A 16095-nucleotide genomic window follows, 5' to 3' on the forward strand; every position below is an offset into this window, starting at 1 on the left:
ATGAAAATTAATAATGTAATCAGTTTCATCATAGAAAGATAATTCACATATATATGATGAACTTTCAAAATTATAATAAAGATTGTAATTGTATTGCACTATTAACATAAGATTGTAATTATATATGAAGTAACTTATATTTTGTAAGAAAAAAAAAACTTCACACACACAATCATTGTTTATGTTGTAGCAGATTAAAAAAAATAAAAAATGACATTTGTTTTGAAAGCCCTTAAAATTGATTGTTTAAAAACTTCAAGATCACTCAAACATACACAACAATTGGTGTCTAATATTGAGCAGATCCGAAGGTGAATCTTATTACTTTTAGTAAATTTTAATGAATTATTATATTTTTTTTCATTTTTTATTGGAATAAATTACACCCCCTCCCTCAGAGAAGCTTGAATTACACACCTCTCTCCTCTTATGTTAACATATACACTTCCGTCCCTTGAAAAGTAAAATTTATACTCCCGTCCTCTATAAGATGTTTGAATTACATTCCCCTCCCTTAATAATTAAATATGCACTGCACTTTAATATATTTGGACATAAATAAATATTTTTATGTTATATAATAATTTTGAACCACCATTTAAGAAAAATATATTAATTTCTTTATAATTTAAATGTCAATGATAATTAAATTTAATTATTTTGTTATTCATTTTATAATTTAGAGTATAAAATTTACTTTTAATTTAATCATACTTTATCGGCCTTAGTAATACTTTATTGACTTTAGTAATTTTTCACATATTTTAATTTCATGTGTTGTTTTATATTTTATAATAGGGTTTAAAACTATATGTTAATGATATTGTGAATAAAAAATAGAAAAAATATGCATTCAAACTTTGATTATATAAAATGGACCTGCAATACTATTTTACTTCGATGTTAGATTATTATTTTTTGCTAGATTATTAGAAATAAAAAAAATATATATTAAGGGAGTAAAGTGTAGAAAAAACATGTTGTATAGCTCAAGTACAATGTTAAATGAGCAAAGGTGGATACATCGATGCCTGAATGAAGTAAAAAATAAGCAAGGGTCCCACATATTTGTGAACAAGTGTGGGTAAAGAAGTTAGTTCATGAGAGTATGATCTGTTTTTGAACATGGAATAAAGGCACCCTTACTTGAACATATATGGAAATGATTGCCGTTATGAGTAGGAGGAAGATTAATTTTATGTGCCAACAAGAAACTAAGAAACTAAGTGGGTGGGTGAAAAGGCAAAAGAATTAGATAGTTCAGTATTTAAGCATTGGTAAACTGGAATAGTTAGATCGAGAAATGGTGTAGGCATTATTGAGGATAAGGAATGGAAAAAAGATATGTTGAATGTAAAGAGGATAGGAGATTGGATTGTATCCCACAAATTTGTATTTTAATAAGACATCTTTAATTTATTTTTTTGAAAGGAAATAAGACATCTTTAATGTTATTAGTGTTTGCTCACCTTGGATAGGTTTGAAAGAATATCCTAAAGTAAAATTTTGGAAGGATTTGAAGGGCTTAATTCAAGATATACCACAATAAGAATATTTTTCTAGGAGGGGATCTAAATGAGCATGTAAGGAGTGTTTGATAACTTTTGAAGGCGTGAATGAGGGTATAGCCTTGGGGAGAAAAACGCATTCGGTAAATCCATCCTAGATTTTTTGTTGTCTTTTAATCTTACTTTAGGAAAAGAAAAGGGAATATTATTACATACAAGAGTGAGATATCATGTTCTCAGATAGATTTATTTCTTATTGGGAATTCTGACATAAATATTTGTTTGGACTTAAAGTTTTACCTGGAGAGAGTTTGATTATCCAACATATAATATTGGTTATGGATGTAAGGGTTAAGAGAAGACCAAAGATAAGATGTCATGATTGGGATACAAGGATCAAGTGGTGGAATTTAAAGGATGAAAAACATAGTGTTTTCCTACAAAAGATTTTAAAGGAAGGTTGTGCAAAACTACATAGAAGCGAAAATGATATGTGAAACAAGATGATATATGAGATTAGCAAAGCAGCAAAAAAGACACTAGGAGAATTAATAGATTTTGAACCTAGCTAGGAGTAAAGAATCTTGGTGGAACCAAAATGTTCAAATTAAAGTGAGAATCAAAAGAGAATGTTTTAAAGTGTGGTATAGGTGTAAAGGTACAAATATGTAGGAAAATTATAAGAGAGCTAAGAAAGGGACCGATAAGGCATTGAACGCAGCAAGATCACAAGCTTTTGATGAGTTATACCAATCCTTACACGCAAATGAGGGAGAAAAGTTTATATATATTCTTGCTAAGGGACAAAAAAGTAAGAAAAGATATATGGATCAAGTGAAGCGTATTAAAATGGAAGCGAGTAAAGTTATTGTCCAGGAAAGAGATATAAAGGGAACATGGAAGTAGTATTTTCAAAAATTATTAAATGAAGGTTATGACATATATATTGCCATACTCGAACATGATAGACATCAGAGAGGAGGATAGAAACTATAACTATTATCATCAGATTCAAGAACATAAGGTAAAAGAAGTGTTGAAATGGGAAAACACCCAATACCAAATTTTATATCAAACATACCTCTCCATAAGGTAATTAGTCAATTTTAAACTAAGGTAATGATTACAGTGATTAAAAGTTCATAAATATCTCAAAAGTAGGGATAATATTTAGAGACTTGCATGTTACATATCAATATATTTCTACAATTGGTACGGGTTCGAAGTGAGTATCTATATCTCTATCACTTGCACCATAAATCGAGGAAAATCCAAACCCAGACGAAGGAGAAAATCCGTCAAATCGAGATGAGTTCAGTCGGGTATCTGCGTGTACAAGTTTTATTGTCATGCCTAAGTTTCACAAGTCAGTCATAATAGGGACATGGACTACCATAGATCTTATAAAAAACCAATTTAAAAAGGTGAATTTGACAAAGGTAAATATAAGTTTTTTTTTTTAAAATGTCAATGTAAAATATTCTTGGTGCAAATATCATTATGTTGGAGAGATTGAAACAGTTGTCCTTTATTTTAATGACAAATGTTAGTAATTATTTGTTACATTGATCTTTACTCTTTCGTTTCTGTTTGACCACAATATCTCAAACTTCTTATTCCTTAACTCAAACCATTTGAACTATTCAACCCCTTGAAACAATTTATTAGTTAGGATAAAGATACTAATTTAAAATAAAATATAGTTGTAAACTACATATACTTTATATTTTTAAAAGCAAATATCTTAATACAACTATATAATATTTTTTACAAAAACTACACAAAATTACGAGTTATATTTTTTGTAAAAAAAACTTTACAATTTATACTAAAGTTTCTTTAAATTTGTATATCAAATAACTTAAATATTCACTAACTTAGTGTAAATTAATTTTCAATTTAAAAAATATATATATATAGTTAAACTTAAATAAATACGTAAATTCTTCAAGTAAAAGTAAATAAAATATGTACGTTAATTTCCCGTGCTTCATGAGAACAGGTTTATATAGCAATATATAGAATAGAAAGAAAGAATTTAAATACGAGTGTATGCACGTAAGAAAACAATAGCTTGAGTAAAACAGAGATAAATTCAAGGCTACCTAATAAAGTAGGCACATCAGAGAGATTTTCACTATTTTTTTTAGACGGCAAATATTATTCTTCGTCGAGAGGGCGTAGGAAACGCCAAGTACTCGCAGAAATGAACCGAGGATGAATACTAGAACCAACAAAGGCAACACGCTTGCACCCAAAAAATCATAAGGCCGAGGTGTACACTAGGTTGCCTTAATCAAAGACCAAACCCAGCAAAGAACCACGACAAACCATGGTGCTGCCTACACGAGAGTACCCCTGTCTCAGCACCTAATGCCCATAAAGATCCTCTAGAAAGTCGCAGCTGCACAACAGCAAAGCTGCACTACAACAGCCTGAAATACCTGCAACTAAAAAACAGAAAAGCCAAGCGGATGCAGCAGCAATTATGAACATACAGAAGCCTCCTAGCCAGCTGTTACATCACGTAATAGCAGCACAAAACTGACACCGACACACCCACAGATAATGCAAACAACAAAAGGTTAATGCATGACCTACTGTCGATGCCACAAAACTGTCGTATATAGATTTCCACTATGTATATCTTGATTAATTTGTTCACATTTTATGTTCTTTAATTGATTAATTTTTCACGTTATCTAGATTAATTTGTTCACATTTTATTCATTTTTTCTCTCTCTTCAACGTGCACACATATGGATTCAAAGGTGTTAATATTAATTTCGTGACTTCACATTTAATATGCAGATCTGCGTATCTGTGACGATGACTTGAAGAACCTGTGTTTGATTGAAATTGAAATGATGCTTCAGGAAAACGGACGATCTCTTACTGAATTCAAATCTATGTCTAGGCCAAACGTAGCAGACGTGCCAACTTTCAAAAACAAGCTTATCGTTGATGAGCTAAATTACAACAAAGATGAACTGGAAAAGACACGCACTGATATGTTACTGATGTTGACTAATGAACAAAGATGTGTGCATGACAAGATCATGGAGTTCGTTGGTTCTGACGATGGTGTTTTCTTTTTCTTATACAGTTACGGTGGTACTAGAAAACTTTTATATGGAAAACATTTTCGGCTGCTGTTAGATCGAAGGGGTTAATTGTATTGAATGCTGCATCCAGTGGTATAACCGCTCTTCTATTACCAGGTGGAAGAACCGCACACTCGACGCTGACAGTCCCTATTAAGATTAATGAGGCATCATCATTTACGAAGGAAAAGGATAGTCCTAGGGGCAGACCTGGTGCGTGCTGCAAAGTTGATAATTTGGGATGAGGCTCAAATGATGTACCGATCGTGTTTTGAGGCAATAGACCGATCAATGCATGATATCATGTCCAGGAATGATCCCCTAAAAGAGTTTAGACCTTTTGGTGGAATGACAATAGTTTTAGGTGGTGATTTCACGCAGATATTGCCTGTTGTCCGAAAAGGATCGAGGCAGGATATTGTTCATGCCTCAATCAATTCATCAAAGATATGGGCTTATTATAATGTGTCGATGCTTACTGTTAATATGAGATTGGGTGCATCTTCGGTACCTGCAGAGCAGGAAGAAATTGCTAATTTTGGCAAGTGGATACTCTCAATTGGAGATGGCAATGACGCTTCGAATGAGAATGGTGAAATGAAGGTAGAAATTCCTAAAGATTTGCTCATATCGAACACAACAAATCCGTTGATGTCACTTATAGACTTTGTGTATCCTGATTTGAATGATAACCTTGGTGACCTGCTATTTTTCCAAGAAAGGGGAATACCCGCACCAACGCTTTATTTAGTTGAGCATGTTAACAAATATATGATGTCACTGATTCCAGGTGAAGAGAAAGAGTATTTAAGCTCTGATTCTGTTTGTCGATCGGGTGAAAATTCTGATGTCCAAAGCGAGTGATTCACAACGGAATTTCTGAATGGTATTAAGAGTTCTGGAATTCCAAATCACCGGTTGAAACTAAAGGTGGGATGTCCAGTTACAGGAAAAAGGGCACGATAGCTGCTACCGTAATTACAGGAAAAAGGGCAGGTATCAGGGTATTTGTTCCCAGGATGAATCTTATTCCGAGTGATCCAGGACTACCCTTCAAATTCAGGCGCATGCAGTTTCCATTGACGCTTTGTTTTGCAATGACAATAAATAAAAGTCAGGGTCAATCTTTATCTCGAATGAGAATTTATCTTCCTAAGTCCGTGTTCACGTATGGACAACTCTATGTTGCTGTCTCTCGAGTTACTTCTAGAAAAGGTTTGAAGCTGCGCATCTTGGATGAAGATAATAATGTTTGCAAGGAGACCACAAATGTTGTGTATCGTGAAGTTTTTCAAAAAGTATGATCATTGGTTATGTTTTAGAATTGTTGTTGCTATAATTTAGAAAACTAAAGTTGCGTATTGTTTGGAAGTCGTTTTTTTTTAATTTCTTTGTAAGGCGTACTGGTCATTATAGGACATGCAATTTCTATATAAGCATATCCTCCTGCCATTGACTTTTAATTGATGCACTTTTCAGGTATAACAATACGTGGAACTTTTTTTTTTACATCGTTGTTACCCTAAAATACATTATTTACATTAAACCATTGGTTTTATAAAAAATAAAAACAAATAACAATCAGCGTTTCTGCAGCCCAAACTATATTTATACACACCCGTAAAAAGTTTAATGTTTGCATTCACAGACTAGGTGTATACATCTGACACTGACTATTATATAAAAAAATACAAAATTTTTAGTTTTTATGATTAATAAAATACATTATGTCAACAAATAATAATATACAGTACGTCGGCGTATTTTTGCAAAACTATTACATATGCTAAGTTTATCAATGAGTACATCTTATACTACAAATAATTAGTATAAGTATAAATCCAAATACTTTAATTGTTATGTGCAATGTTTAAATATTTTAAAATATATACAAAATTAAGATGATATTTTTTTCCATATCAATTTTAAATTATAACCACCCTTATAACTTTAAGATAACATAATATAAAATCTATACATTTGATCAAAAAGGTTTTTTATTTCCCGTGCTTGGCACAGGTCACTATACTAGTAAATATATATGGTGAGATGAATAACTGGGTAATATACAACGGTTTATGTTTTTTTTTTAGAGAAACATGGTTTAGAGTTTGCATGGAAATTAGGGTAGCTGAGTCTGCATGGAAATTAGGGTATTCTGTTTGTAAACGTATTAAATAAGTGTACAACAACTTGTCAAAAAAAAAGTCTAAAGAAACAATAGATATATACAAACGATGGCTCAACATGATAGGAATGAAAAGCTCATCAGTGGGGAGAAATATTAGGGATTACTACATTATAGAGGAAATTTGTTAGGTTAAATTGGTGCGCTGCATTTTAAATGGAATTTGTTAGGTTAAATTATAGAGGAAATTACTGCTAACCTAATGCAGCATTTGAGAGGGAAATTATTAGGTTAAGTTGCTGCAGACCTAATAAAATTAATAAATAAGGATTTGTGCGATGCATTTTTTTAGTGTTAAATAAGTGTACAAAATATATCCTTCAAAAAAAAAGTGTACAAAATATTGTAAAAAAAAAAAAGGCATGAAATTGGTGCGATGCATTTTTTAGTATTAAATAAGTGTACAAAATATTTCCTTAAAAAAAAAAGTGTACCAAATATTGTTAAAAAAAGAAAGAAAAAAGGCATGAAATTGGTGCGATGCATTTTTTTTAGTATTAAAAAAGTGTACAAAATATTTAAAAAAAATAATAAAAAAGGCAAGAGGATAGGAATGAAATTGGTGTGATGCATGTTTTTAGATGGAATTTGTTAGGTTAAATTACTGCTAACCTAATACAGCAAATGAGCGGGAAAATATTAGGTTAAATTGCTGCAGACTTAACAAAATTAATAAATAAGGATAATAATAATTGGCAGTTAGTATTTTACTTTTAACTAGAACGCCGACCCGTGCGTCGCATGGGTCTTTTAAAATTACAAACTATAGTATATTTTGAACAATCGGTATTTAGTTTTTTTTTATGAGAATAGATTTCTTTTAATGATGAAGGAATATAGTTTGTTATTAACATATGAAACTATATCATATTTTTTGTATTAACCATCTGGTTCGAAGAAAAAAGGAGATATGGTAATCTGGAGTTCGGTCGAAAAGTAAGAAAAGTTTGACCAAAAATTTTCCTCCTAAAATCAAATTCAAGTTCTCTTGAACAATTCATTATTTATGGAATTCATTAACCATTCAAACCCAATTGTTTAATTTATGAAACATTATCATATGACATTTACGATTGCAATGAGAATAGAAAATATAGAGGTGGAAGACAATACATTAGAAGAATCGTCTTTAAAAAAAAAAGATTGATGGAGAGCATCAAGATCCATTCACTATGCTCGTTTACAACGCAATCTCAAACATCTGTGTTCCACCATCATCGATTGGTGTGACCTATATTCCCTTTTCTCTTCTCTTTTCACTTGACTTGGTTGATGGAGTAATCACAGCTTTCAAACAATCCTATACAAAACGATAAAATTAAAATTAAAACAAACTTTGAATTTCCTTTGTGTGTGAGATGGACACAAACTTACATCATAGCCTAAAAGCAAAGTTGGATTATTGTAGAACCATTAAATATTCGGTAAAGCACCCAATATAACAACATAACATTGATTTCAAATAAGAAAAGAATACACCAAGTCGATCAATATCATAGTTGATTCTTAGAACCTCCTAACAATATGAATATTAATTGATACCACAACATATAGGAACAGATAAACAAAATATTAAGCACTAAACAGAACAAACAAAACTATCATGCAAATGTATGGAAGGAGGACAATAAACATTGGCACATTGCACCAACGTTTAAGAGTATGGCTTTGTACAAAAAATGTATGACATAACACAACCAAGATCCTTAAAGCACAACTTACACCAGGTATTGAGGAGAGGATGAGGATATAGGACGCCGAAGTTTGGCTCACAAAAGACTCATGTCCACATTGTACACACCAGACAAAAAACATACTGAGCTATCAATTTCTTTCGAAAGGATAATCACAACTAACTATTATAACACCTTTAGATCCTATTAGAGAATCAATGTCAACTGATCAACACAACTACTATTAGTTATTATGCACATCTTTTTACAATTTTTCTTCGCATGCTTTTAGTTTTTGATAACCCAATTCTTTTGAATTTCTTTTTAAGTTATGAAGATACTTTTTTATGGAAGAACACTATAGTTAAAACTATTAACTCCTCAATGATAGCTGTATAAACAAAAGTAGAACCAACAGAGTCCTCGAAATAGTTTCTAAAGAGCAATACATATTACAATATTTGACCAAAAAAATAAATGTAACACCCACAACATGGCCCAGTAACAGTGGCGGAGCCAGGCCGGCCCCGGACTTAAGCGGGATGAGTCGGACCACCGGGCTGTTACAGGATGACCCCACGTTGATAGGAGGAACCGAATCACATCGGAATGAGAGGGATCCGGAGGCCGTGTAGGTATGGGACTACATGGTTGAAGGAAGGCTTATAAGAATTGTTAGGTACTACCCATATCAACAAGATGCATCTTCTTTTCGGGAGCTCAATCCATAGGAACTCCATAGTTAAGCGTGCTTGGCTTGGAGTAGTACTAGGATGGGTGACCTACCGGGAAGTTTCCCGGTAAGCATGTGAGTGAGGACAAAGCATGCTGAAAAGACTCGTGTTGGTTTGTGGGGTTAGTCGGCAATCCTGTGAGCAGTCTGGGATGTTACACTTGGTATCAGAGCAGACCTCTCCCAGTACGGTGTGGTTCGGGGACGAACCAGGCGGAAGCTGGTGGGCATGTAACACCCACAACGTGGCCCAGTAACAGTGGCGGAGCCAGGCCGGCCCCGGACTTAAGAGGGATGAGTCGGACCACCGGGCTGTTACAGGATGACCCCACGTTGATAGGAGGAACCGAATCACATCGGAATGAGAGGGATCCGGAGGCCGTGTAGGTATGGGACTACATGGTTGAAGGAAGGCTTATAAGAATTTTTAGGTACTACCCATATCAACAAGATGCATCTTCTTTTCGGGAGCTCAATCCATAGGAACTCCATAGTTAAGCGTGCTTGGCTTGGAGTAGTACTAGGATGGGTGACCTACCGGAAAGTTTCCCGGTAAGCATGTGAGTGAGGAAAAAGCATCCTGAAAAGACTCGTGTTGGTTTGTGGGGTTAGTCGGCAATCCTGTAAGCAGTCTGGTATGTTACAATAAAATATTTGTGTGACAATATTATGGTCTTGGTCACACGGCTAAAGCATAGGATTACTTTTAAGTTAAATAAATATGCATAGATATAACATGGCTTATAAAAACATACACGTACATAAGTTAAATGGTTAACATATGATAACTTTTGTAAATGTATTTTGCATCACATTGACTTCAAGCATATGACAGTCATAGCTATAAAGGCTAAAATTGTTTCCATAAAAATAGGGAAAAAGACTAAATAAATTCAAAAGCAGCAGAAATGTTTCTTAATTAAGCTAGAAATGAAGCAAAAACAAAAAGCAAAGATTATACATGGAAAAGGGTAAGAAAGGCATATCATTAAACTTTCGATCAGAAGACCTAATGAAAATGACAGGCTGATACATAACTATTGCAAAGGAGTTAACATATACTCAAGTAGAGGAAAGTAATATAGACATATCATAGTCCATAAAAGACTTGATGGAAATGACTCATTACAACAGTCATGTTTATCAGGAACTTCATTGGAGTATCAAATATCCAATAAGTTATGTTCTTGCCAACCATGTCCTTGATAATAATGCCAAATTGACTGATGCCAAAAAAAACATAGGGATCCCATTAAAATCATGTAGTGTTTGCCAACCATTAGTTAAAAAAATATGACAACATGGTTAGCCAAGCATTTAGCCAACATGACAGCACCCTTAAAAAAAATCAAAAATATCAACAAATATGAAAAACATCGTATAGCATACTATTAAGAATTTAAATGATGTAAGTCACCAAAACAATTTACCAATGACATATAATAATAGCAAAAAGATTCAAGTCACCAAACATTTAATTAGCACACTTTATTTCATATGGTACAAAAATTTAAAAAAAAGTAACCTAGAATTGCATACTTTGTTATATACTTGGTTCTATATATGTACAACAGCAGAAGCTAATAACAACAATGACATTCGAAACTTAATAGAACCAATGTTAAATAAAAAGGATTCAAGAACAAACACTTCAAGATGATCATCTCATCACTTAAACAATATAAATTCATGCTTATATATGATGCAAACAACCACACTCTGATAAAACTCACACACAACACAAAAATTACAACATTTGAAGAATTATTGTATAAGGCAACTGGACATGATGAGTTTATACTTACTTCTTCAGTATTGTACTCAACGTAATACAATACTTAATCCACAACTTGTTAACCAACTTTTCTAACTCAATGACTGGAAGAATCCTTATGTGATTACACGAAAGAACCTCAACCACCATCAAAATCCTCCCTACCTGCTCCAGCAAATCTGCAATCCCTTGCGGTCGTATCAGATTCAATTATATAACTGATATAGCAAAACCGCACAATAATCTGAAACCAATTTAAGATTATTTAAGAAAATAATGTGAAAATAAAACTAAAACTGAAACCAATTTAAGATTATTTGTGAGGAATTGTCACCTTCCGCCACCGACTTCGCTCCATCTGATCACACATTCAAGAATTCTAGTAAACTATCACTCCTCATTCGATTCCGCTCCATCTGATTACATATTCTGGTAAACTATCACTCCCCATTCGCTTCCGCTCCATCTAATTACATATTCTGGTAAACTATCTTTATTTATTTTGTAAATATCACAGAAACAAATTTCTAAACTCACAGTTCTTAACCAATAATCAATTGCACCATTCTTGATGGCACCAAACATTCATCATCAATTCCCAAACCATTCCGAAAATCAAAACTCAAAAACACAACAATAAACAAATGTCGTGAAATTTACTAAGAGAGGAGAAGAACTCCCCAAGATCGATACCAGAAACGCAACCGTTCGTTCATGACAAAGATACTGATAGTGAAACAGAACCGAACAGAACACCAAAGGTGAGACAGAAGGCGAAATCGAAACTCTACTGGAGGTGTGGAAGGGAGCAACCGCAGGTGCCGGCGGCGGTCAAATCCTTGTGGGGTACTGTTCATCGAAATCACCTAATCAGAGATGTCATAATCAAAACGTGAGATTAATTCAAATGAAACGTAACCAAACCAATATTTTTTTAAAAAAATAAAAAGAAAACAATTACAATGATTACTAAAAAAAGACTTTGATAGATCGATAACCAGGAGAAAGGGAATTAGGTCATCAAATCCAACAGATGAGTATTCTGAAGAATAACAATCTAGATCATGATAATCACCGTCCGATGAATTTTCTGAAATCCCTCTGATTTCTCTTCTCGGTTGAACAATCACCTTACACAAATCTCTTCGCTTCATCAGATTCAACATTTAAAAAAATCCGACCAACCATCACTCGATCTCCTTCGCTTCAGCTTCGTCACGTTGCGTTGCCGTATCAAATTTACGATGCATACCGATGAGAGGGAGAGAGAGAGGGAGAGAGAGAGAGAGAGAGAGAGAGGGAGGGGCGTTAACAATTGATAAGAGAAGAGATTGTGGGAGCTGTTAAGAATGAGAGAAAATATGGTCATGGGAAAGAGAGAAAATTTGAATATGCATAGAGAACACAAATGCCACGTTGGGAATAATTAGGGGGAAAAATTAGGGTTAATGATAGCTTTAGGGGATAAGCTTTAGTAAGTAAGATAACCAAGTTTACATGGAAATTAGGGTAGAAAATATTTGCTTCATAAAAAGAAAGGCAAGAGGATAGGAATAAAATTGGTGCGATGCATTTTTTTAGATGGAATTTGTTATGTTAAATAATTGCAAACCTAAAAGTGTAGAAAATATTTGCTTAAAAAAAAAAGGAGGATAGGAATAAAAAAAAAGGAGGATAGGAATTCAAAAAAAATAATAATAAGGATTCGGCTGGCCAAAAGAAGGATAGGAATAAAAAAAAAGGGGGATAGGAATTCAAAAAAAAAATAAGGATTCGAAAAAAAAAGGAGGATAGGAATTCAAAAAAAAAATAATAAGGATTCGGCTGGCCAAAATTATAGCAAACTTGATAACAAAATTCGGCTGACATTAATTAAGTAAGATGATCAATGGCTAAAATTGAATGGCGCCTAAATGTGCAAGATCCAATGGCTCAAAAAAGTGGAGGGAGAAATGGGGGAAAATATTAGGGTTAGAAATAGCTTTAGGGGTTAAGCTTTATTATATATATAAGATGATCACTGGTTAAAATTGAATGGCGCCTAATTGTTCAAGATCCAATGACTCAGAAAAGTGGAGGGAGAAATGGGGGGAAGATATTAGGGTTAGAAATAGCTTTAGGGGTTAAGCATTATTATATAAGATAATAAGATAATTATTATATAAGATAATTGATATAACTTATTTTTATTTTATTTTATTTAATTAATTATAATTATTTAAGTATTCTATTTTGTGTCCACGCTACAAGACAAGAAAACAGCTCCAGAATACGGCTTCGCCTGCATAGATGTTCCTTTGGATAAGGAATGGATTTCAAATTGGTTCTTCATAGGACAACAACCAAATCAGGCAAAAGATCATTGGTGAAAGATCAAGCTTCAACAACGACTCTTTGATGTGCTGGCAATTTCACAACGTCTCTTTCACACCTCTATATAAAGGAGTGAAGACTTAGAGAATTGGTAATGCAAGAACGCTAAACGAAAGACTCTCATACAAGTGCCAAACCTCTGCTGAAATTGTTCTGCATTCACTTAGAATTTCTGTGTCTCAAAGTCTTATCTTAGAAATTCTTAAGTCATTGAGTCTGTATCTGATTTGTATTGTGAGCACCTCTGATTGTATATCAAGTGTTCAACCTTAAACAATTTTCTGTGTAATTTTGTTTAGTTAGAAGTCTCTTGCAGTTGTGTTTGAGCAGGAAGTCTCTTGATTGTGCTCTTGAGCAAAGGAAGTCTCTTGCTTGTGTGCTTGAGCAAAGGAAGTCTCTTGCTTATGTGCTTGAGCAATTGTAATCAGATATTACTCTTAGTGAAATCTCCTTGGAAGTGCAAGGGGGACTGGACTACTTCCGGATTGTGGAAGGAACCAGTATAATTGCTTTGTGTCATTCTTCTTCTCTCTCTCTGTTTTATTCCGCTGCATTTAGATTCTGATAATCACTTCAGAAGCTGTCTCACTTAGCTTCTGATCAAGTGTGTTCAGTTTTAGGAGAAACGAAGAATTTTCCAAAACACAATTCAACCCCCCTTCTTGTGTTTTTCTCACCTTCACAATTAAGCCTTTAAATAATGAAATACATTGAGTTGCTTCCTTAAAAAAAAAAATTTGAATCATATAGTATTTTTATACAATATGAATATATGACAAAGTAATCTTTTGTTCCCTTTTAGTGGATTTGAAAATATTTAATTAAAGGTTACTATTTGGAAAAAATTAAATGACATTATTAAAAGAGTCTCCTTTGTCTCAATAATTTATGTTTTTTCTTGTCATATATGATTTATATATAGGATTTTTCTTTTGACTAAAATATAGGATTTTAGTACTATATAAATAAATCATAACATTTGTTTATCTTCACACAACCACCTCAACTATTGGTTCAAGTGATAACTGTCTTAGAAATGAAGAATCTTATGATAGTTGTTTTCTTCATATTTTGGACATGTGCATATCCAGCAACGTCGAGAACACTGCTAGAATCATCTATTGCTGCTAAAACACATGATCAATGGATGAAAGATTTCGGACGAACTTATGCAGATGATGTTGAGAAGGAGAAACGGTTTAAGATTTTTGCAAAGAATTTGGAGTACATAGAGAATTTCAACCGTGCTGGAAATGAAACTTATGAGTTGGGTCTGAATCAATTTTCGGATTTAACTTATAAAGAATTCACTTCTCAATATACTTGTGCCAATCTTAAAGGCAAACTAGAGTCATCAATGGTGGCATCAGTTGCAGCTCTATTTAATGTGAGTAAAATTTCAACTATCAATCCACAAAAAGGGAAAAGAAAACCAATTCCAGAAAGCATAGATTGGAGAGAGGGCGGAGCTGTCACCAGTGTCAAGAGGCAAGGCACATGTTGTAAGTAGAGTCTCTTACATTATCTTTAATCACTACATTAGCATAATTATATATAAAAATATAGATCATGTTTATGAAATTTAACATTAATCAGATATCATTTTCTATGTTAATGAGATACATAAAAATTAACAAGTTCATAAAAAGATAATTTTGAGATGTTGGAGATGTGCACATATCGGACCAGTAGGAGAAATGTTACGTTTGCTAACCTTAACTCATGATATAATCAATCATATTATGATGAGTTAATCGTGTACTAATTAATATTTTGCTTGATTAACTAATCCATTTAAATTACAGCAACTTGTTGGGCATTTGCGACATTGGCAGCGGTAGAAGGAATTGTGCAAATCAAAACCGGGGAATTGATGTCGCTATCTGCGCAAGAATTGGTAGACTGTGACAAAGGGAACAAAGGGTGTAGAGCTGGTAGCATACAATTAGCTTACGATTATATCAAGAAAAATGGAATAGCAACAGAAGCCGATTATCCATACACAGAAAAAGATGGCAAGTGCCTTAGCAGCGAAAAAAACCGTGCTGCGAAAATCGACGGTTATGAAAAAGTACGGCCCGGTGAAGAGAACCTACTAGAAGCTGTTGCTCAACAACCAGTCACAGTTTTAATCGCTGCCAATGAGAACTTTGTTAATTACAAAGGAGGAATATTTGGTAGCGGACCATGTGGACCGATCCAGTCACTCAAACTAAATCATGCGGTTACAGTAATTGGTTACACAAATGAGTATTGGTTGATTAAGAATTCTTATGGAGATAGTTGGGGTGAGAAGGGTTACATGAAATTGAAGAGAAAAGGTGATTCTCGTCATACTGTTTGTGGCGTTTCCATGACAGTTTCTATGTATCCAACTATTAGTGATGGTAAATGAACACATGTAATATTAATAAACCTGAAATTGCCACAGGAAAATTAATAATCAGTAAGTGATCTTATTGAATGTCAATTTATGTTACCTTAAAAAAATAGTCATTCTGAAATTGTCACAGGAAAATTAATAATCAGTAAGTGATCTTATTGAATGTCAATTTATGTTACCTTAAAAAAATAGTCATTTGATTTGAAGCCAGTAACCTGATCCATATTTCGGTTGCACGAACGGAATCCCTCAGAAAATGAACAATCATTTTGTCTCCATTTCCACAAGTTGGAGAAGTGGTTAAATTCTTAATTCCCCGTCTTTTTCTATAAAGAAGCGTCCATGAGCTGCTATGCACA

General features: G+C 33.4%; 1 protein-coding gene and 1 long non-coding RNA gene across 2 annotated transcripts; one reads left to right on the forward strand and one right to left on the reverse strand.

Moving 5' to 3' along the window:
- Window positions 1-10350: 10350 nt before the first annotated feature.
- Window positions 10351-12343, reverse strand: LOC146948961 (uncharacterized). Its single transcript, XR_015025373.1, has 3 exons — window positions 11942-12343; window positions 11012-11846; window positions 10351-10429 (listed from the first exon to the last, which is right to left on the reverse strand). It is a non-coding gene; the product is annotated as an uncharacterized LOC146948961 (long non-coding RNA).
- Window positions 12344-14349: 2006 nt separating this feature from the next.
- On the forward strand, window positions 14350-15857 carry LOC146948962 (fruit bromelain-like). Its single transcript, XM_085741481.1, has 2 exons — window positions 14350-14855; window positions 15159-15857. Exons 1-2 carry the CDS (start codon window positions 14390-14392, stop codon window positions 15746-15748), a joined length of 1056 nt encoding a protein of 351 aa, XP_085597607.1. The 5' UTR covers window positions 14350-14389; the 3' UTR covers window positions 15749-15857.
- The last annotated feature ends 238 nt before the right edge of the window (window positions 15858-16095 follow it).

This window comes from Medicago sativa, chromosome 2 (assembly GCF_051527215.1).
Source record: "Medicago sativa cultivar Bolivia chromosome 2, Bolivia_mono, whole genome shotgun sequence".
Classification (NCBI taxonomy): Eukaryota; Viridiplantae; Streptophyta; class Magnoliopsida; order Fabales; family Fabaceae; genus Medicago; species Medicago sativa.